This window comes from Rattus rattus, chromosome 6 (assembly GCF_011064425.1).
Source record: "Rattus rattus isolate New Zealand chromosome 6, Rrattus_CSIRO_v1, whole genome shotgun sequence".
In the NCBI taxonomy this organism is placed as follows: domain Eukaryota; kingdom Metazoa; phylum Chordata; class Mammalia; order Rodentia; family Muridae; genus Rattus; species Rattus rattus.
Genome location: NC_046159.1, coordinates 16,027,952 through 16,052,599, shown reverse-complemented (window position 1 = coordinate 16,052,599; position 24,648 = coordinate 16,027,952). Strand labels below are relative to the sequence as shown.

The 24,648-nt window shown below is 38.6% G+C and overlaps 1 protein-coding gene across 1 annotated transcript; it reads left to right on the top strand.

The window, feature by feature from the left end:
- The first annotated feature begins 14,324 nt into the window (after positions 1-14,324).
- On the top strand, positions 14,325-17,514 carry LOC116904543 (acidic proline-rich protein PRP33-like). The gene is made up of 3 exons (XM_032907336.1): positions 14,325-14,413; positions 16,050-16,085; positions 16,913-17,514. Exons 1-3 carry the CDS (start codon positions 14,350-14,352, stop codon positions 17,512-17,514), a joined length of 702 nt encoding a protein of 233 aa, XP_032763227.1. The 5' UTR covers positions 14,325-14,349.
- The last annotated feature ends 7,134 nt before the right edge of the window (positions 17,515-24,648 follow it).

Genomic DNA, 24,648 nt, shown 5'->3' with positions numbered 1-24,648 from the left:
ATATTGTTCCATAAAAGACAAAAATGTATTTATTATTCTGTTTAGCATATTTAAGTATCAATATATATCTTTTACCCATTTATTTTTGATGGAAATTTTATTTATTTATATTTCTTTCTTCCATTTTTATTGGATATATTTTATTTACATTTCAAATGTTATTCTCTTTCTCAGTTTCCCATCCATAAGCTCCCATCCCATCCCCCATCTCCCTTATTCTATTAGGGTATTCCCCCTCCCCAACCATCTCACCTCCACCCTGATATTCCCTTACACTAGTGAGGGGAGAAGCCAGGACCAAGGGCTTCTCCTTCCATTGGTGCCCAACGAGGCCATCCTCTACTACATATGCAGTTGGAGCCATTTGTCTGTCCATGTGTACTCTTTGGGTAGTGGTTTAGTCCCTCAGGGCTCTGGTTGGTTGGTATTGCTGTTCTTATGCGGTTGCAAGACCTTCAGCTCCTTCAAACCTTTCTATAACTCTTCCAATGGGGACCCTGTACTCAGTTCAATGGTTTGATGCTAGCATTCCCCTCTGTATTTCTCATGGACTGGCTGAGCCTCTCAGGAGACAGCTATATCAGGCTCCTGTCAGCATGCATTTCTTGGCTTTATCAATATTGTCTAGGTCTGGTGACTGTATGTTTAGGGGTTAGATCCCAAGGTGGGGCAGGCTCTAAATGACCTTTTCTTCAGTCTCTGCTCCAAACATTGTCTCCATATCTCCTCCCATGAATATTTTTATTCCCCCTTTTATGAAAGACTGAAGCATGTGCACTTTGGGCGTACTTTTCTTGAGCTTGATATGACCTGTGGATTGTAGCTTGGGTAATTCGAGATTTTGGGCTAATATCCACTTATCAGTGAGTACATACCATGTCTGTTATTTTGTGATTGGGTTACCTTACTCAGAATAACATCTTCTGGTTTCATCCATTTGCCTATGAATTTCATGAAGTCATTGTTTTTGATAGCTGAGTAGTGTTCCATTGTGTAGATGTACCACATTTTCTGTATCCATTCCTCTGTTGAAGGGCATCTGGGTTCTTTCCAGCTTCTGGCTATTATAAATAAGGCTGCTATGAACTAGTGGAGCATGTGTCCTTGTTATATGTTGAAGCATCTTTTGGGTATATGCCAAGGAGTGGTATAGCTGGCTCCTTAGGTAGTACTATATCCAATTTTCTGAGGAATCTCCAGACTGATTTCCAGTGTGGTTGTACCAGCTTGCAATCCCAACATATGATTCTTTTTACCTGTTACAGAGCACTTTGTACCTTTGGCTCCCTCTGCTGTTCACTTAAGAACACTGCAATCCTCTCCAATTCCTTTATTCATAGAGGAAGGGGCTGACTGTAGGAAAACTTGTGGCTTCTGTGCTTCCAAGTCAGGTCTCTGTCTTTAGTTTGGGTTGCAGCTGGAAGCATGTACTTGTATGCTGATATCAGGCAACCTGCAGTGCTAACAGTCGAGAGAGCCAATTTGGCTGTCCCATATCCTGCTCTAGGCTGGGGTGCTGCCCTTAGCTGTAGCTGTCTGCCTGGGGCTTGGGAGGGAATTTGCAGCTCTCTGTAGGCAACCCAGATCACTGCCTCAGACTTGTATTCAGGGGTGGGGTATGGGAAGTGAAGTTTTATTTCATGTGGTGTTTTAATCAATATGATGGGCACAAATTTGTTGCAGTGAATCTCTAACACTAATAAGCACATGTAAAAAAAAACCCACAAAACTCAGATATAATATGTATAAGCTTCACAACAAGATGGGCAGATATACCACTATACTACTTTGTTCGTTCTCCAGCTATAAGATCACTTGCCACTTGTGGTTCCTCCAGACCACATGGCTGTGCTCCATCTTCTTTCCACCTCCTTTTCCTCCATCTTCTTCTCTCACTTCCAGTCTCCTCACCTCTCCCTCCTCCTTGCTCTCTCACCCTCTCTAAAACTCCAAGCCCCACCTTTTTTCCAACTGTCAAATTACAGGCTCCAGCCTTTATTTGACCAGTTAAAATGGGGGGAAGGTTCTCCTGAAATCACCTGAGTATGGGACCCTACTACTTGGCAGGGCAGTTACTGGATACTTGAGAGCTTGGGAACTTCAGTTTCATCTTCCCACATTCTAGCATGACATTTTCCACCCCCTGAACAGTAAGCTAGTTCTTCTATTGATCCCTGTACCCAACAGCAATGGTGCAGTGTAAATGCAGTCTAGCGTTCAGCTTTCACCAGTCCAAAAGGCCATTCCCACAACCCAGCAGTAGGGTGGAATGTGAAACCACAACTAGTATGAGATTTATTATGACATTTTAAAGGTCATTCAATGGGGAAAGATATGTCACTAATAACTTTCCAATAGGTGTCCAGAATGGGGTATTCTGAAACATACAAAACAAAAGCAAAACAAAACCAAACAATAACATACCCAAGGGGGAGAGCAACAATCCAAAGCCTGGCAAAAATCTCTTTTAGGTAAATGCCTTTTAGTACAGCTCTCAGTCTCACCAAAGAAGAATCTTTGTGCACTGGACAGCAATTGAATGAGAGACTCGTATACGAACAACATAAAAAGAACAATATACATACCATTTATGCATATTTTATTACACTCCCTTCTCCCAACACCCAGAGAACATAATAGAAGATGCAAAGAAACATTTTAGAGTCAGAGGTCCAGGAAGACTAGAGTAAAACAACGTCTTCTCCACATAAGAGTCTCACTGATCATATGAAATCAGAGGAGCTATACTTGACTTTAGAAAATCATAACATGAATGGGGGAGGGGCACACACTTTCACACATACCTGAGGCTATACTTTGATGGCTGTTAATTGAAGGAGAGATTTTTTTTCTAGGCGTATGATCCCTGGTAAGTTAATCATATTTCACAGGATGGCCACTTATCTAGAAGAAAGACTAATTGGATTCAGCAAGTCATAAAACAAGCAAACATAAACCAAACAAAACCAAACCATCTAATTTGAAGAAGGCCATAGTTATGTTGTTTGTATAAGAGTAGAAAGGGTGGCAATTCTGGTTACAATGATCAATGCATTGATTTGAGACATTTTGTTTTAAAATTCATTTCATTTTAATAGTGTATTCAAACTGCACTAAACAATAATGTCTAACTATCCTAGATATAATTAATGCAGTCTTCATGTAATGGTTGTTTATGCCCATCAATTTGGCTGAACTAAGAAGACGTCACATATTTAAGAAGACAGCACATATGTACGTGTGTCTGAGTTTTCAAATTAGTATTTAAAGTAAAGGGAGAAAATTCTGTGAAAAAGGCACACAATTTGTGTGTGGCATGATCTTAAAGGCTAGGTGCCAGAACTGAGCTAAAAGTAAAGGGGGATTTTTGCCCACTCTGCTACCAGATTCTCTTTGATTATATGAGCTGTTCCAGTAGTCATTCCACACTTTGTTTGCATAGGACTTCAGCTTCTGCTGCCTTCACTGTAGACTTACACCTTTGACTTTCTACAGCACGCGGGGTCAGTTAGCTACTAAGTAGGGTCTGATTTTCATAGACATTTCATCTTCTTGAATGAAGAAAACTCTGTTTTCTCCAGCTTTTGAACTCACAGGGCACCTTTCATACTGGCATGTAACCAAAACCTAGAACACAATTGAATAAACCTCCTTTTCCTATTATACATACACTGTATTGATCCTGCTCTGATGGAGCATTCAAGTGAATACATCCCCACATAATTAAGCAAGGACTGAGATACATCACTGAAAAATTAAATGATAAAAAATATAGATAGATAGATAGATAGATAGACAGACAGACAGACAGACAGACAGGATAAGTAAAATCCCTGATGTGTCATTATGAGACAAGGAACCCAACAATTTATTCTTGAGTTTGTTTTCTGTTGGTCATATACTGCTGGACATGCAATAGTTCATTTCCTCTATAGAACTTTCTTGGAGAAAACCAAATCTTCATTTGCAAGTGGATACCAATTGAAGATAGTGTATGGGTTAGGAGTGGGGCATGTTCCTACTCCTGCTTTCAGCTCTAGAACCTTAACTGATGCAGACCTGTTCAGGCTCACTGCAGCCACCTCAGTCTCTGTGCTTTCATATATGTGTTGTCCCTGCTGTGTTTACAAGACCTGCTTCTTTGGTGTCTTCCATCTCCTTTGACTTTAATACTCTTTAGACCTCCTCTTCTGCTAAGTATCCTGACCACTAGAGAGGAATCTAATGAAAACATTCAATTTAAGGTTGAGTTAACTCTCTCATTCTCCACATATTTTCTCTCTAGCAGTGTTTATGTTTGTTCCCATCTGCTGTAGGAGAAAGTTTCTCTGATTATTTCTGTGAAAGGTACTGATCTATATAAGTATAGCAGAATGTCATTAGGAGTCACATTACAACTATATTCATTTAGTTGAATAGTAGTATCCCACCCACCCCTGCCATGCCTTGGGCAATCTACTCTTATGTTCTTTGTCCCCAAGGATCTGTCAGTATAGTTATACCCTGTCACTATTTAAATAATTACATTATTGACAGATTTGTCTACAAAGTAAATACTGAATCTCATTTTAAATGTAAATTTCAGAAAACCTTCAATTCAATGGTTTGGCTGTCATGCAAAAGTATGAGAGTTCATGAATAAGTGATGTTCTTGGGAAAAAAAGAGTTCATGAGAGGAAAAGAAGCAACAGCGTTCCTTTTTCACAGTCTTCGTAATGGTGTCATTCTCAGCCAACATAGCATCTTGCAATAATAAGGAAAAAAGGAGGCAATATAAACATGTTTATGTGACCTATAGATAAATAATGAATAAAGAACTAATCTGCAGTGTGTGTTTGAACTGAGGGTAGGAAAAAAAAGCCAAGAAACCCGTAGCAAGTATAAATGAGTATAATTATAACTAATGTGTTCCGGAGGAAAAGTTTGTTTTCTCCTCTGGCCTGGGAAGTTTCTCCTTAAAATTTTTCCAAAAAATTTTTTCTCTTTCTGAGCAGCATTTTTCTCTAAACTTCTATGCAGGTAAAAATCAGAGAAACATGCAGTGCAATAAGAAGAATGTGAGACAGTGTGCTAACTCCTTTCTCTTTATGTCACTCTCAGCCAGACTTCATCACTTGTCTACATAGGAATAAGGAAAATCACAAACCCTGCTATTCATTATGAGATGAAATGGAACATAGTGAATTCTCCATGTTCCCCACTTGATAAAGAATGAAATACAGGCTTCTAAGAGTCATAGTATAGACATGAATACTATCATATTTGAGATATACATTTTATTCACTTTATGTCCTTATGGCAGTTCTTCACCATCCAATTCTCAACCCTAGATAGTTCTCCCTATTGCCCCTCCTACTTTCTCCCCAAAAGCAGAAGCCCCGTTTGGGTACCACCCTACCCTGGAACATCTACTTGTATCAGGATTAAGCCCATTCGTTCTCACTGAGACCCCATCAGGTAACTCCACTAGGGCAAAGGCACGCAATGCCAGGCAACAGATTCACAGTCTTGCCTCTAATTATTGGAGCTCCACATGAAGGCCAAGCTGCACATCTACTACAAATGTGCAGGGGTCCTTGGTTTAACACCTGTATGATCTTTGGTTGGTGGTTCAGTCTCTGAGAGCCCCCATGGGCCTAGGTTATTTGATTCCTTAGATCTTCTGTGGTGTCCTGGACTTCTCAGCTGCCTCAATGCTCCCCTTCCTCTTTAACAAGACTCCCTGAGGTCTGACTAATATTTTTTGTGGTTCTCTACCTCTACTTCCATCCATGAAGCCTCTCAGTAGAACATTATGTTAGAATCTTATCTGAAATGATAGCAGAGTATCATTAAAAGTGTCAGGTGTTGACTCTCCTATATGGGATGGGACTCAAGTATGGAAAGCCATTGTTTAGCCATTCCCTCAATCACTCCTCCATTTTTATCCCTGTGCATATTCTAGTGGAACCAAATGCAGGTTTTGAGAATTTCATGTACTGGTTGATCTCATTTTAACTGAAAACACAAAGTAGAGTTCTGAATGGAGAATACCTTAACTGAGAAAAGGTTTCTGTAAGATTCAGCTGTAAGACATTGTCTTAATTAGTTATCTATGAAAGAGGACCCAGCCCGTTGTGGCTACTGGAATCCTTGGACTCGTGGTCCTGGGTTGTCTAAAGAAGCAGACTGACAAGCCATGGGAATCAAGCCAGGAATCAGCACCCGTCCATGGCCTATGCATCAGCTCTTGCTTTCATGACCTTTCCTTGTTTAAGTTCCTTTACTGAGTTATTATAATAATTAACAGCAATATTGAAGTGTAGAATAAGTAAAATATTTTTCCCAACTTTTTTTGTCATGATAGTGGTTTCTTTAAACATTAGAAATTATAAGCATGACACTGTATTTACATTCTTTCAACCTTGCCTTCTTTCTATTTTTTTTAAAGTTCTATTTACTTTTACACTCGAGATTTTATTCCCCTCCTGGTCCACCCTTCAACTGTTCCACATCCCATACCTTTTCTCTGCTCTCCATGAGTCTGCAAGAGGATATCCCCATCCACCACTGCACCAGTACTCTAAACTTCCTGTGACCTCCAGTCTCTCAAGAGTTAGGTGCATCTTCTCTAACTGAACCCAAACCTGGGAGACCTCGACTGTATATGTGTTAGGGGCGTCATCTCAGCTGATGTATACTGCCTGATTGGAGATCTCAGGGGTTCATGTTAATTAAGACTGCTGGTTCTCCTACAGGGTCACCCTCCTTCTCAGCTTCTTCCTGCTTTTCCTTAATTCAACCAAAATAGTCAGCAGCTTCTGTTCATAGGTTGGGTGCAAGTATCTGCATCTGAATCTTTCAGCTGCTTGTTGGATCTTTCAGAGGGCAGTCATGATAGGTCCCTTTATGTGAGTGCTCCATAGCCTCAGTAATAGTGTCAGGACTTGGGACCTCCCCTTGAGCTGGAACCAAGTTTGGGACAGTCACTGCACCTTTTCCTCAGGCTGTTCTTCATTTCCATCCCTGCATTTCATTCAGACAGAAAAAATTATGGGTCAGAGCTTTGGCTGTGGGATAACAACCCCATCCCTCACTTGAAGCCATGCCTTTCTGTTGGAGGTGAATTCAATAAGTTCCCTCTCCCCACTGTAGAACATTTCAGCAACCTCCCTATCATTTGAGTCCTGAGAGTCTTTCACTTCCAAAATCTCTGGTGTACTCTGGAGGGTTCTCCCAACTTTCTTCTTCCTGAGTTTGCCTGTTTCCATTCTTTCTGCTGGCCCTCAGGACCTCAGTCCTTTCTCCCCATCTAATACCAGACCATGTTCCCCTCTCCCCCACATCCATTCCCTCTCCCTGCCCTGTCCCTCCCTTCCTCCCTCTTTTCATTGCTTTCTTCTCCCTCCCAAGTGGGACAGAGGCATCCTCACTTGGGCCCTTCAACTTGTTGACCTTTTTGAGTTTTGTGGAATGTACCTTGAGTATTCTGTAAATTTTTTGACTAATATCCACTTATTAGTGAGAACATACCATGTATGTCCTTTTGAGACTGAGTTACCATACTCAGGATGATATTTTCTAGTCCCATCCATTTATTTCTATGTTCTACTCCTTGCTGTCAAGTTCATAATCATTTCTACTGAAGTCACAATCACATATATGCATATATACATATAACCTGGCAAATAGAGTTTGTGTGTGTGTGTGTGTGTGTGTGGTGTGTCTGTCCATCTCTGTCTGTCTGCCCATCTATGTGTGCATGTAAATGCAGGTGTCTGAGGAAGCCTGAACATGAAATTAGATCCCCTGTACCTGGAATTACAGGTGTTTTAGAGTCACACAGTTTTGATGCTTTGAATGGAATTCAACCCATCTATAAGAATAGGGTATGCTCTTAACTTCCATGTCATTGTTATCGCCTTCCATATATACTTTTTTATAAGAAGTGTTACAAGATTATGAAAATCATTAGAAAAGTGATTCTAATGCTGAACTCTTAGTAAATGGCATATATTTCACTGTTAGTTGCTGAGAAGTAGGATTTCATCCCAATTCCCCCAAGACCTAACTTTTATATTGAATTCTAATCCTCACTACCTCTGAGTACAACAGTTTCAGTTGTTCCAATTGAATCCTTGAAAATCGAGAGGAGGTATTTAGGACATGGTTGCATGTGAGAATAAGGGGAGGAATAAAGGGACATGAGAAATGCATGAGCCAAAAGGACAGTACACGAGAATATCAATTGAATGTTTTCCTGTAGAACCAGGTAATAGAACTCTGAAGAAAATGGCATATTAATCTGTGGGAAATTACATCTCTCATTTTTCTTCTCTAACTGTGTGTAATTGTTGTAGATACTTAAAATATGGATATGAAACAGTGGTAAGAGGACAGTAGAAGTTGTGGATTCTATGTAGTTGACACATTTTAGACATAGATTGCTTAGGGCACTAACAATCTACAGGTCACTAAACCTTCATCATGCTGCCAATCCTTTAACCTTACCTTTAGTAAATATCTTCCTGGTCATCTGTTCAATACTTTATTTTGATTGTGCCTTAAGTTCATGGGTGACATTTTTGGGTAACATAACAGAATGGTCTCCTTCATATATTGTCAACACTGAAATGCTTCAAGGAAAAGGAAAAATGTTTCCAGTTTTTCACAGAACTTGTTGCACTTTTGGGGGGGGGCGGGGAATTCACCAAGCCAAGGATAAGCCTGACATTGCTCAGAACAGCCTGTTCCACAGCACACAGATGTGAACATGCATACTTGGGTAACTCTTATGCTCCCTATCTCTGAAATCACTTTCCTTTCTGAAAGTCTTCAACTGTCCATTAGGTCTGTAATACCTACAATAGATACAGGAACATAGCAAAACACATAACTGCTCTTCGCCTTCTAAAAACACTAGTGAAACAAGGTTGATCTGTTTTTTTTTTAATTATCCCAGAATATTTGCCAAGTGATAATGCATTCCTTCTGGTTTCATAATGTGTCTGTGATGACCAAGTGAAAAGCCACCAGTATTTGTAGCTCTTCAGTTTTCACATTACCTATAAAAATCACACGGCCCTTTGTGATTTAACTGCATCTGATGTTCTTCAAATTTCTCTGAGAAATACACACACACACACACACACACACACACACACACACACACACACATATATATATATATATATATATATATATATGTTACAGACACAGACAGAGAAAGAGAGAAACATATACACACACAATGAACTGATAAATCCAAGTAATATCTAATGCCAATCATGAAAAAAATAATTCATGTATATTATTTATACATCCATGAACTGAATGAGATAAAAGTAAATATAGAAATGCAGTATGCTTTACTTTTTGTCTTGAGCTACAAAGTGTATTTGGTGGTTGACACTGAAAATATGGCACTGCTTGATATGACACGATAGAAAATTAACTATCCACATGCTGTCCTTAATAGATTGGTTTCAGGAAAACCTTATTACATAAAGGGTATTAAGGTATTTTGTGATACTAAAAATGAGATACAGAGTAAGCCAGGCATAGTGGTATTCTCCTTTAATCACCATGTTCCAAGGGCTCAAGCAGAAAGATCTCTGAGTTTAAGGCCTGCCTGACCTATAGTGCAAGTTCAGGGACTGTCAGCACTTCACAGATAAAACCTGTATTGGAAAAAAAAACAAAATCAATGAAAATAATGATTACATATCAACATTAAGCATATGTCTTTCCATATACTTAATTTATTTGAGATTATTTCTGCTATCAACTTTAACATCAATATGTTTTACATTACATTGTTTAGAAGATAAGCAAAAGAGTGTCTAAATATACTCAACAGATGGCTACATTATGAATATTTTGATTAATGTGCTATTTAATGAAAGTGCATGAAACAAGATGATACAAGGTTTGTTTATTTTCTGAGAAAATTCTACTTAAATTTGGGCATAACAACATGGTGCCACAATACCTCCTCAAACATATACTACAAAAACTTACTAATAGAAACAACCTACAATAGACATAGGTCGGAGGCCTAACATAGAGAATTAATTATAGGTCAGAATAAATGAACCCACACAACTATAGTGTTATCAAATTTTGATAAAGCTGCCAAAAACTTCATTATTGAAAAGACAATCTTTTATTTATTTTTATATTTAAAAATAGATGTTTGGAAACTGTAAACACACTTGTACACAAGTGAGAATAAATGGATATTTCTGACCCATGGCAGAAGTAAGTCTAAAATGTAATCTACTTTTAATATAGTCTTATTTTAATATAATGCCAGAAAATCTGAAAAAGTTCAATAATATGTAGGGAACTATTTATGAAGGACATTCTGAAAAGTTATTTATGTAGCTCATAATATAAGCCTCTCACATTTATGAATATGATTACATAAAAATAAAATGATTCCACAATGCTGAGGAAACAAACAATACAGTAAAATCTTTGCCACCTCTTTATCAGACAGGAGTCTAATATTCAGAATGTAAACTTGTCTAAAAAGGTAAATACAGAACATTGAATAGATATCTCTCTTATATTTTCCATTACGAGCCATTAATGGTTGAGCCATCTCCAACCATTAATAAACATTTATCAATAAAAATACAAATGGGTAAAAATATTTTGTAGATTTTCTACAATTAGTTTTCATATATATGCAAATTAAAACTAAGAGATTATTCCATTTGACATCAGCCAGAACACTGTCTATGATTCCAGTAAACAGTAATACACACTGGTAAGAATATAGACAAAGATCAAGCCTCTGAGAGTACAATGGGTAGAGAAACTGGACTTGCCCATGAATATTCAGACTGAAGCTCTGAAAAACTAAATCTAAACTTCCATATGTGCTGGTCCCATATTGTACGTGTTCTGAATACTGTAGCAATAAATGTGCAAGTGTCAGTGGTGGTGTGGTGTCATGAGTTGGAGTTATTCATATATGTAACAAGAAGAGGAATAGCTGAGTCATGGAGAAGAGTCACTTCTTGATGCTTCAATCACTGCACATTCCAATAGCCTGTTGCTTGAGACTTATCACTTAATGCACCTTACCTTTCATTACTGACAGTGTTCCCAGCCCCCTTTTCCACAGCATGTTGTTCCCTCCTATACCTCTGCTGAGTTTATCGGTGACATTATTTTTTCTTACAGCAATAATCTCTTTGACATATTGATGACACGCAAAAGGTCACTAAAAGGGCTCAAGATGTGTGATTTTTGGCAAAATCAACTGCTCTTTTCCAGAACCCACCTAGCTCAGGAGTAGGCTGAGTTACACCAGAACAAACAGTTCCTCAGTAGCCTCCACATGAATATGTCTGCCTAGCTTTCTTCTCTGCTCCATATCTGACTTTCCCAGCCCAAAGTCTACCAACACCACACTTAATCACAACCTCCCATCTCCCAATCCTTCTTATCTTCTATCTGTAGACACTAGAAAACCATCCTGTCAAACACCGGACCATATTCAGAACAGTCAACTGGTCCTTGCCTTCATTCAACTTCATGAGTCCTGTGATATTGTCTTTTATTTTCACAGAATGAAAGAAAATTACCAAACACTAATGTTTCCCCTTCACAATATCTCTATCGTCACCTAAAGGCAAAAGCATCAAGAATATTAACAAAACCCACCCACTGGATAACACCACATAATTTCATATCATCTGTAGCAAAGGAGAATTTAAGTAACTTTTCTGAGATAATCCCTATACAAGTTCGTAATGAAACATCTGCAATATTGATATTTATAGCATATTAGACTGGTTCATATTACAAAGGAAAATATACACTCAAATGCCCTTCTCTGTTTTACCTCATCCAAGTTGTATTCAAATATCTACTAGCCACACTTAAAACCTGAGGGACTAGGAAAGATCTATTTGAACTAAGACGTGAAAAGGCAACAATTTGCTTCAGTTTTACACTTTCCATATTCAGGTGATGCTTCATGCAACAGAGAAAAAATGTTTAGGAATGTGGAATAACAAATAAGGAGTCATTTAAACACAGTATCTTCTAACAGCTTCCTTCCTCCCTCCCTCCCTCCCTCCCTTCCTTCCTTCCTTCCTTCCTTCCTCCCTTCCTTCCTTCCTTCCTTCCTCCCTTCCTTCCTTCCTTCCTTCCTTCCTTCCTCCCTTCCCCTCCCTCTTCCTTCCCCTTCCTTCCTCCCTTCCTCTACCTCTTCCTTCTTCCTTCCTTCCTTCCTTCGTTCCTACCGTCATTCCCTGCCTCTTTCTATTCGTCCTTGTTTTGCTTTTCGCCCTCTTTCATCTATGCTCTCTGCTCCCCTCCCTCCCTTCCTCTCTTCCTCCCTTCCTTCCTTCCCTCCCTTCCTTCCTTCCTTCCTCCCTCCCCTCCCTCCCTTCCTCCCCCTCCCTTCCTTCCTTCCTCCCTTCCTCCCTCCTCCCTCCCTTCCTTCCTCCCTCCCTTCCTTCCTCCCTCCCTTCCTTCCTTCCTCCCTCCTCCTCCCTCCCTCCCTCCCTTCCCTCCCTTCCTTCCTTCCTCCCTTCCTTCCTTCCTTCCTCCCTTCCTTCCTTCCTCCCTCCCTTCCTCTCTTCCTTCCTTCCTTCCTTCCTTCCTCCCTTCCTTCTCTTTCTCTTTGAGACAGGGTTTCTCTGTGTAAGAGCCCCAGCTGTCCTGTCCTGTCCTGGCTTTCAGACCAGGCTGATCTTGCATTTAGACATCTAGATCCTCTGCCCTCACTTTTGATTGCTAGAATTAAAATGTGAGATGCCACACCTGGCTATGTGAAAATCAATTATTGTAGAAAGAAAGAAAGAAAGAAAGAAAGAAAGAAAGAAAGAAAGAAAGAAAGAAAGAAAGAAAGAAGGAAAGAAAGAAAGAAAGAAAGAAAGAAAGAAAGAAAGAAAGAAAGAAAGAAAGAAAGGAAGGAAGGAAGGAAGGAAGGAGGGAAGGAAGGAAAAGACAAGACAAGAAAGGAAAAGAAACAGGAAAGGAAAACAAAAGAGAAGAGAAGAGAAGAGAAGAGAAGAGAAGAAAAAAGAAAAGAAAAGAAAAGGAGTGGGTAGGTGAGCACTCTCATAGAAGCAAGGAGAGAGAGGATGGGATAGGGGATTTCTGGAGAGAAACTGAGGAAGGGGATGACATTTGAAATGTAAATATATAAAATATCCAATAAAAATAAAGAAAACTATGTTAATGAGTCTTAGAAAGAAGCTGTCCTTTAGGGTTCAAATCCAAACAGTCAATATAGGGACATGGGAAGAAGAATGACAAATAAAGCCATGAGGCCAAGTCACAAACAAACAAATAATAAAGTAATCACTGGTTTAAATGATGTCAAGGCTTTCATTGGAAATGTAAGAGGATGATGGACTGTGATACAGTGACAATAAGCATGGCCCAGTGTAGTATAGAGCACAATCATCCTCAGCTCATCAGATTGGAAGGTATTGAAGAATTGGCTACCAAATTTTCCATGTTGAAAATATTCAGTGATAGCAATACCTTGGAGTCTTTGAAGGTGATGTCAGACTACCTTGTTCATGTTTATAACCAATAAATAGTCCAGAAATGTTTTCTAGAGAAAACAATAGGAACATAATCTAATTTAATATTCTAAAGAAATTATATATGTGGAAATGAGGACATTATATATGAAGCATATAATTCTGTGGTACATGTGAGAACTACGTGTTCATGGATTGATTAATCCGAAACTTACCTGGTCTCTCTTCTGCCATTTTTCCTTTCCTGACACAGAAAGAATAGAAATATGAAGAATATTCAGCCTTTCAGTTTGAAGATATCAGTTTCCTCATTTTGAACCAATTATGGGGAATTCTGGACAGCCTATTTGAGTGAAAACATGCTGCCAGTCTTGCTTATCTCTCTTACTATGTGTCCTACTTTGGTGTGCTAATTTGCTGCAAAACTGAACAAAATGTGACCACAATGTTATACTCATTTTGTTACTACATTTACTTACACAAATATACATGTGTGTATGGAAGTCGATCCTCCCAAGATCACAACTAATAAGGACAGTCACATTTACATCAAACTAAAGTTCAACCAATGATAGAATTTCATTTCTAATATCTAAAATTTTACTCTATCACTTTAACATTGTTGTCCAAATTTCGTATCATATGATTTAGACCTGAATCCTTGACAAGCTCCTCCTCACTGCATCCTGCTAGGCTAAAGTCCCAAAGAAAAGTCAAGGATGCAAGGCTTCCTGGTGTGTCAGGTCAGGTCAAGAGTAAAGACCTGAAAAGTGCTTTTGTTCTACCTGTGTTATAAAGACTTTGGCCTTCCTTCCTCCAGCACAAACTTGGGAGCAACTCCAGAGTCTCCTCCAAGATGCTGGTGGTCCTGCTTACAGCAGCCTTGCTGGTTCTGAGCCCAGCTCACGGCTCAGATGAAGGTATGAAGTAGGGGAGAGAGTCATACAGTGACACGGGACTTGGGCAACACACTTCTCTTGATGACTGGGAGAAAGGAAAGAAGATGGAAAGGGACTGAGGCAAAGAATTTTGAGAACAAATAGTACAACATTTGCTATTGTTTTACCTCTATAGCTTAAATTATAATCATACGTTAAAAAATGTTGCAACAAAATAACATGAGTGCATTTATTTTTTATTTATTCCAAATATTCTTGTTTTGTTATTTTATTATTATCTTTTAATCTTTTTTTTTTACAGTCCAGTCATTATCTCCCTTCTATTCTGCCCTCTGATATTTTCTCATCCCATTCTTCTTCCTGTTTCCAAGAATTTGTCCTCACCACCATTCCTACCCCTCCAGGTCTCCCCTCCCTGGAGCCTCAGGTCTCTCAATGGTTAGATACATCTCTCACTGAGGTCAGACTAGGCAGTCTTCTGCTGTATATGTGTTGGGGGCCTTGGAACAGCTTCTTCCATCCTTTCCCTAATTCGACCACAGGGTTCCCAGACTTTAGACCATTGGTTGAGTGTAAGTATCTGCTTCTGTCTCAGTCAGTTGCTTGTTGGGTCTCTTAGAGGGCAGATATTCCACATTCTGTCTGTAAGTACACCCTAACATCAATAATAGTGTTAGACCTTTGAGCCTCCCCTTGAAATGGATCCAATTTGAGTTAGTCACTGGATTTCCATTCTCTCGGTCTCTTCTCCATTTTTGTCCCTGCAGTTCTTTTAGACAAGAACAATTCTGGGTGAGAGTTTTTGACTGTGGGATGGCAACCCCATCCCTTCATTTGATGTTCTGTCTTTCTACTGGAGGTGAGCCCTATGAGTGCCTTTTTAAAAAGACCATTTTGGTGTTGGATGATGCACGACAGTATTTTATACTTGACAGAGGGAACCTCAGTTTGTATGGTGTTATAAAAAACAGATAGTGTTCACTTGCCTAGTGAACAGAGAATAGAGAAAAATGAAAGAAGTAAAAATATATCAGGGATGGTTTGAAGAAATGGAAAAATAACAAATTTAAAACTCTGGACAAAATGAGCTATAAATATGAATAATTTCTTTTAAAAATAATTTCTATATTCATTTAATTATTTTGTCTGTATGTAAATATGCATACCTAGTTTGTCTGTCTGTCCATGTGTCTGTACATTTTTATATGCTCATATGCATTCTGATAGAGGACAACTTATTGGTAGCAAGATTTCCCCTCATACCATGCATAGTCAGAAACTGTATACAAATCATTAGGCTGGTGCTTTTCCCCCACTTAAACATCTTGCTACCCTAACTTTCCTCTCTTGTTTTTAATGACATCCATGCAATATTCACTGTGTTGTTTATAGTACTGAAAGCAATGTTTATTCTAATCTCAATGAAGGAAATATGAACAACATATAAGAAATGAAGGTCATGAAATAAAACATCAAGAATGTAAATGTTTCTTCATGACATTCTGAGAATTTTAATGAAGACTATCAGTGAAGTTTGACAGATCTAACAATGAACTAAATAGTCACTGCTATTGAGTGTAGATACCATCCTGTCAGGATTCCTAGCAATCTGAAAATGTCATAAGTAACTTTCCACTTCATTGTGCTTATTTCCTAGAGGTCATCTATGAAGACTCATCTTCTCAACTCTTAGGTAAAGAGAGATCCATCTTCTATTGACCTTCTATGTAACCTTTACATTTGTAATTATTCAATTCTGTAATATCTCATTATTATTTTCTAATTTTATCAAATTCATGACAGTTAAGCTTCCCCAAAGATAAATAGACAACCTTCCCAGCATTGATTCTGTAGCAGCGCTGTACACTTGAAGAGTTGGAGCTATCCTTTGATAACTAAACGGACATTTGTCTCTTACATAGATGAAACAAGGGATCACATACAATGCACATAATGGGTATCCCCATTTAAAATCCTCCCTGGCATTATGTTTTGTTAAGACATCATTCACCAGTGATTTCAAGTAGAATTCTAAGATTATATAAAAATATGGAACTATGCAGAGCCTGTGCTTTCCCCATTTTTAAATTTGTTTTTTTCACTCTGTTCTGTTTACAAGGCTAATTTTTACAAACATTTTGCATGACTATTGAATAGAAAAACTTTTTATTACTTTTCTGTCTTGCTTTACACGTGATTATAGGACTTTATACACCACGATATATCAAAGGATAAAGCTTTGCTGTCACAATTTTGCTACTCTAACAAGTTCTAACCAGTAACATTTAAAAAATGTTCCCCCTTTTGTCACTTCCATATGGGAATTGCAACCAACATAAAATTACCTTAATACACTAAATTAAGGGTAAATTCATATCAAGTGTTGAGATGCATGAAAGTAATATGATAAATATGAACTAAGATTCATGAATCATCAATGGCATAAAGTTGGAGTGGGGGTGGTGATCCTGGGAAAAAGAGAAAGTATACATTAATGTACTTTGATCCATACTTAAGCAGATGTAGAGCAGCAGAACCAGAAACCTGGTCAACATCATCCAAAACCACCTCCTGGAGGATTACCCCCAAGACCTCCTGCTTCTGATGAAAACGGTGATGGTGATGATAGCGATGATGGTGATGATAATGGCAGTGGGGATGACGGAAATAGACCAGAGAGACCACCACAACACGGAGGCAATCACCACCATCCTCCTCCAGGACACCACCATGGTCCACCCCCACCAGGAGGCCCTCAGAGACCCCCTCAGCCTGGAAACCCACAAGGCCCTCCCCCACAGGGTGGCCCTCAGGGACCTCCTCAACCTGGAAACCCACAAGGCCCACGCCCACAGGGAGGACCCCAGCAGAGACCCCCTCAGCCTGGAAACCCTCAAGGCCCACCCCCACAGGGTGGCCCCCAGAGACCTCCTCAGCCTGGAAACCCACAAGGCCCTCCCCCACAGGGTGGTCCTCAGAGACCCCCTCAGCCTGGAAACCCACAAGGCCCACCCCCACAGGGAGGCCCACAGCAAAGACCCCCTCAGTCTGAACACGCACACGACCCAGCACAGGACGGAACCCATGAACAGCCAAGTTACCTATGGTCATTTTTTGCATAACCATCTGATTTCTTAGCACTGAGAAGGTAATTAAATACTTCATCTTTCATACAATTCCCCAAACTCCAAGTAACACCACCCTGTTCCTTAAAGATATAGGTTATGTATATATCCAAAACTTGGATAGACTCTAAAATTCTATGGTTTATGTAATTTAAATTCACTCTTAATCAAAAGTCTTAACTCAAACACAATTATAATTCCAGGAAACTAAAAGATATCTTAGACATTTTGAAATCACGCATTGTGTCTTTCTTTTCCCATACCTTGTTTATTTCTTTCTTTCAGGTGGACAGAAGGCAGATGTCTTTAATATTGCTCCTATAGAATGATTCCAATAAAATATTTAGCATGCAAATACTGTTTGCTATTTCTTATTCTGAGCAAGAGCTATACTGACATCTTGGGATGTTATTTCTAGGAAGGGGCAGTCCTCCCTATACATATCAGTTAACTATCACTTGAGAGACATTCTTGTTTCCATATTATCCCCAATTTCTGCCAGCTCTTTGGCTATATTTTCCATATACTTGTTACATAAGCATAAGACTTCACATAAGATGTGAATTTCAATATTAAACCACATAAATAGTGATGCTGTTAGCATATCATGCGTCTTAGTATGCCAGTACTCTAGGGATTAGCCGTTCTTTGTTTCTTACAGATATTACTCTCTGTTCCCAATTTGTGGTCTCTGTCCCTGTAGCTAGTAGCTAATATTCTTTTGGAAAGTTTATTATCAGCTAGCTCACATTCTTCTGATAATGACAGTCTTATGAATCCCGTAGTGTTCTCTGACTGAGATGTTCAGTGTATGAGTGTGTGTGTGTGTGTGTGTAATACAAATATAATATATATATAAATATATATATATATGTATATATATATATATATGAGTTTTAATAAATATATACCTGGGCCTAAAGGCCAATGAGATTGCTATAATAGTATAAGTATACATTGGAACTGTCTTTCAATGTTTTTTAGAGATAATTACAATTATTCCATTTACTTCTTTATTTTTACATTTTATTGAATAATTATAGAGTAAAAATACAAAGTGTGTAGAGTCTTATGAATCATGAAAACTTCTGATGTTTTTGAGTGTTAATTCATAAAAGCTGTATTCGTTGTTCTCCTTTGAATGTTCTCTAAATCCCTATTCCTTTACCAAGATCTGGTCTTTTCTTCTTCCACTCATACAATTCTTTTTAAAACTTGAGTGATTTTCATGGAAACAACATAATGATGGATCCCCAGAGATTAAAAAAGAGTGGCCATTCTGACATTTACTATTCCTTTATTTCTTTCATTCTCTGATGGCTCCTGATCACCACAGCACTGAGAAGTGAAGACACTATGCAATGATTTATTAGGATGTATATGCAGATTTATACACATGATAATCACATGCATCTACAATATTAATGAAGCCATAAATTATGGTGAAATGCCTCATTTTCATATGTATCAACATTCTGAATTATTCATCAAACATTAACAAGATTTGCAGTCCTAACTAAACAGTCTTACCAGCCCTAATGTCTTTAGTATTTACTTTAATAACACAGAAGGGAAATATCTTTGGAGATGTTCCAGGAAGATTGGAATCTCTTAAATTAGGAAACATAATTTTGCATTGAATGTAGGAAAGAGGTATAAAAATAATCATAAAAAGCCAACTACATAGGAATAAAGAAAACCATAAATTATTCAAGTAGCAAAATATTACTAGACAAAAAGATTATTCTGCAAATATATAAAGTCAGCTTAGTCTAAACCAAAAAATAAAATGGAAAAATCTCAAGACCTAAAAGACTCTCTCTTCTTTTTCATTTCTTTTTTGTTTAATATCTTATTGCCAGTGTTCATTTCAGTTTCTTATTTATTTATTTTTATTATTCTGATTTTAAATGTTGCTTATTAATTAATTAAAAATAATGCTATTTTTAACTTTTATTGGTTCTTTATGAGATTCACACTAGGAGTCCATCTCCACCCATCTCTCTGCCCTCCTGTATCCACCCTCCGCATTTGTATAAAGCTAAACTTAAATAATAAAAATGCATTTAAAAATCTTATTGTGGAAGCTGTGGTTTATCAGAGTGTTTTCCACAGTATACACTTTTGTCCACACAATTTTACTTGCAAATGTTCATTTCGATGATTCATTGATCTGGTTCAAGTCTTCTGGCTTCTGATATATCATCAATATTGGATCCTTACCTAGAATATTCACAGTTGTTGCCCTGTGTCATGGAGATTCTGCAACTTTACATTTTCAAAACCAATCTTTTCACATGCTCCAGAAGATCAGAGATAGATGCTGGGGAGACCGAACTCAATGTCCTGGATCTGGGAATGGGTGGAAACTGAGTTGATTCAACACATAACTTTCTTGTACCTTGACTACTATTGGGAGCTCTCCCTCATTGTCCCAGGTAGCTCACACAATGCTGCAGACAAGATACACAGTAGGCTCTCCAGCTCTCATAGTTTACACAGGCCACCATGCCATTTATACTGTGCTATCCAATCAAGTTTCAGGGCAGAATTTCCTGAGTGTGGCAGCTGGTTAGTGGTAGAGAGAGTTTTCCTACTCTCACAACCCTGAGTCTAGCTCTCCTGCCTCAGGTACTGAAGATGGGACACTTAATAGCAGGTTAATGACAATGCCAACTCTCTCACTTTTACATCTTCATGGTAAGTCCACAAGTGCCCTCACCTACAGGGGCCAGGTGATGTACTGCATACACTCTCCAAAGGACTGCAGCAGGAAAGAGATGGTACTAGCTCTGCCTATCACTTGAACTGTGGGCTGAGGTTATAGTCCAGATGAGGGATGTCCAAATGATCTTTAGTGGTAATATGTAATATGAGCCATAAACAAGAGTCACTGCTACTGCATGGACACAGACATGGTCCTCAGGAGCAGTATGGGCTCAGATTTTACCATCACCACAGGTGGCAGGGCATGGCACTCACAGCAGGTTATTCTTCTCCAGCCCCATATCTCTCATTCTATATTTCTTCAAAATGCTCAAGATGTTATTCTCTCCATGAGTCCACTACACACCTGCACTTTGCATTGTCTGTTACTGCAGCTAGGCCATAGGACTGGTAGTCTTCCACATGTCTGTCTCTGCCTGTTCTGTGTAGAGTGCCTGCTAGTGGGTTTCTGGGTGTGTACAGCTGATTGGTGCCACAGACAGTGGGCTGCAATTTACACAATATATTTCTACAAATCCAGCACTACAAAGGATAATAAATGGTAAAGCCCAACATAAGGAGGCAAGATACACCCTAGAAAAAGCAAGAAATTAATCGTCTTGGCAACAAAAGAAAGAGAATAAAAGCACACAAACACAATCTCACATCCAAATACGAATATAACACGAAGCAATAATCACTATTATTATCTCTCAACTTAATATCTCTCAACACCAATGGACTCAACTCCCCAATAAAAAGACATAGATTAACAAACTGGATACTCAATGAGGACCCTGCATTCTGCTGCCTACAGGAAACACACCTCAGAGACAAAGACAGACACTACCTCAGAGTGAAAGGCTGGTAAAGAACTTTCCAAGCAAATGGTCTGAAGAATCAAGGTGGAGGAGCCATTCTAATATTGAATAAAATCGACTTTCAACTAAAAGTCATCAAAAAAGATAAGTAAGGACACTTCATATTTATCAAAGGAAAAATCAACCAAGAAGAACTCTCAATCCTAAATATCTATGCTCCAAATACAAGGGCACCAACATACATGAAAGGAACCTTACTAAAGCTCAAAGCACACATTGCACCTCACACAATAATAGTAGGAGATTTCAACACCCCACTCTCATCAATGGACAGATCATGAAAACAGAAATTAAACAGAGACAAAGACAGACTAAGAGAAGTCATGAGCCAAATGGACTTAACAGATATTTATAGAACATTCTATCCTAAATCAAAAGGATATGCATTCTTTTCACCAACTCATGGTGCTTTCTCCAAAATTGACCATATAATTGGTCATAAAACAGGCCTCAACAAATACAGAAAGATAGAAACAATCCCATGCATCCTATCAGACCACCACGGGCTAAACCTGGTCTTCAATAACAATAAGGGAAAACGATGCTCTACTCAATGATAACCTGGTCAAGGAAGAAATAAGGAGAGAAATTAAAGACTTCTTAGAATTTAATGAAAAGGTAGGTACAACATACCCAAACTTATGGGACACAATGAAAGCTGTGCTAAGAGGAAAACTCGTAACTCTGAGTGCCGGCAGAAAGAAAAAGGAGAGAGCATATGTCAGCAGCTTGACAGCACACCTATAGTTCTAGAACAAAAAGAAGCAAATACACCCAGGAGGAGTAGAAGACAGGAAATAATCAAACTCAGAGCTGAAATCAACCAAGTAGAAACAAAAAGGACAATAGAAAGAATCAACAGAACCAAAAGTTGGTTCTTTGAGAAAATCAACAAGATAGATAAACCCTTAGCCAGACTAATGAGAGGACACAGAGAGTGTGTACAAATTAACAAAATCAGAAATCAAAAGGGAGACATAACTACAGAATCAGAGGAAATTCAAAAAATCAGCAGATCCTACTACAAAAGCCTATATTCAACAAACCTTGAAAATGTGCAGGAAATGATCAATTTTCTAGACAGATACCAGGTACCAAATTTAAATCTGGAAGAGATAAACCATTTAAACAACCCCATAATTCCTAATGAAATAGAAGCAGCCATTAAAGGACTGCCAACCAAAAAGAGCCCAGGTCCAGACGGCTTTAGTGGAGAATTCTATCAGACCTTCATAGAAGACCTCATATCAATACTATCCAAACTATTCCACAAAATTGAAACAGATGGAGCACTACTGAATTCCTACTACGAAGCCACAATTACTCTTATACCTAAACCACACAAAGACCCAACAAAGAAAGAGAACTTCAGACCAATTTCCCTTATGAATATCCACACAAAAATACTCAATGAAATTCTGGCAAACCGAATCCAAGAGCACATCAAAACAATTATCCACCATGATCAATTAGGCTTCATCCCCAGCATTCAGGGATGATTTAATATACAGAAAACGATCAACGTAATCCATTATATAAACAAACTGAAAGAACAAAACCACATGATCATTTCATTAGATGCTGAGAAAGCATTTGACAAAATTCAACACCCCTTCATGATAAAAGTCCTGGAAAGAAGAGGAATTCAAGGCCCATACCTAAACATAGTAAAAGCCATATACAGCAAACCAGTGGCTAACATTCAACTAAATGGAGAGAAACTTGAAGCAATCCCACTAAAATCAGGGACTAGGCAAGGCTGCTCATTCTCTCCCTACTTATTCAATATAGGTCTTGAAGTTCTAGCCAGAGCAATCAGACAACAAAAGGAGATCAAGGGGATACAGATTGGAAAGGAAGAAGTCAAAATATCACTATTTGCAGATGACATGATAGTTTATTTAAGTGAACCCAAAAGTTCCACTAGAGAACTACTAAACCTGATAAACAATTTCAGCAAAGTGGCTGACTATAAAATTAACTCAAATAAATCAGTAGCCTTCCTCTACACAAAAGAGAAACAAGCCGAGAAAGAAATTAGCGAAATGACACCATTCATAATAATCACAAATAATATAAAATACCTCGGTGTGACTTTAACCAAGCAAGTAAAATATCTGTATGAAAAGAACTTCAAGTCTCTGAAGAAAGAAATTGAAGAAGACCTCAGAAGATGGAAAGATCTCCCATGTTCATGGATTGGCACGATTAATATAGTAAAAAATGGCCATTTTACCAAAAGCGATCTACAGATTCAATGCAATCCCCATCAGAATACCAATCCAATTCTTCAGAGAGTTAGACAGAACAATTTGCAAACTCATCTGGAATAACAAAAAATCCCAGGATAGCTAAAACTATCCTCAACAATAAAAGAACTTCTGGGGGAATCACTATCCCTGAACTCAAGCAGTATTACAGAGCAATAGTGATAAAAGCAGCAAACCACTGAACTGAGAATAGGACCCCCGTTGAAGGAATCAGAGAAAGAACTGGAAGAGCTTGAAGGGGCTCGAGACCCCATATGTACAACAATGCCAAGCAACCAGAGCTTCCAGGGACTAAGCCACTACCTAAAGACTATACATGGACTGACCCTGGACTCTGACTTCATAGGTAGCAATGAATATCCTAGTAAGAGCACCAGTGGAAGGGGAAGCCCTGGGTCCTGCTAAGACTGAACCCCCAGTGAACTAGATTGTTGGGGGGAGGGCGGCAAGGGGCGGAGAGGATGGGGAGGGGAACACCCATAAAGAAGTGGGGGGAGGGGATGATTGCCCGGAAACCGGGAAAGGGAATAACACTCGAAATGTATATAAGAAATACTCAAGTTAATAAAAAAAAACAAAACAAAAAAAAAAAAAAAAACTGCATGGTATTGGTACAGAGACAGACAGATAGACCAGTGGAATAGAATTGAAGACCCAGAAATGAACCCACACACCTATGGGCACTTGATTTTTGACAAAGGAGCCAAAACCATCCATTGGAAAAAAGATAGCATTTTCAGAAATGGTGCTAGTTCAACTCGACATCAGCATGTAGAAGAATGCAGATCGATCCATTCTTATCACCCTGGTCAAAGCTTAAGTCCAAGTGGATCAAGGAACTCCACGTCAAAACATATACACTCAAACTAATAGAAGAAAAAGTGGGGAAGAATATCATACACATGGGCACTGCAGAAAATTTCCTAATCAAAACACCAATGACTTATGCTCTAAGACCAAGAATTGACAAATTGGATCTCATTAAACTGCAAAGTTCCTTTAAGGCAAAGGACACTGTTGTTAGGACTAAATGGCAACCAATAGATTGGGAAATGATCTTTACCAATCCTACAATTGATAGAGGGCTTATATCCAAAATATACAAAGAACTCAAGAAGTTAGACTGCAGGGAACAAATGACCCTATTAAAAAATGGGGTTCAGAGCTGAACATAAAATTCGCAGCTCAGGAATGCCAAATGTCTGAGAAACACCTAAAGAAATGTTCAACATCTTTAGTCATATGAGAAATGCAAATCAAAGCAATCCTGAGAT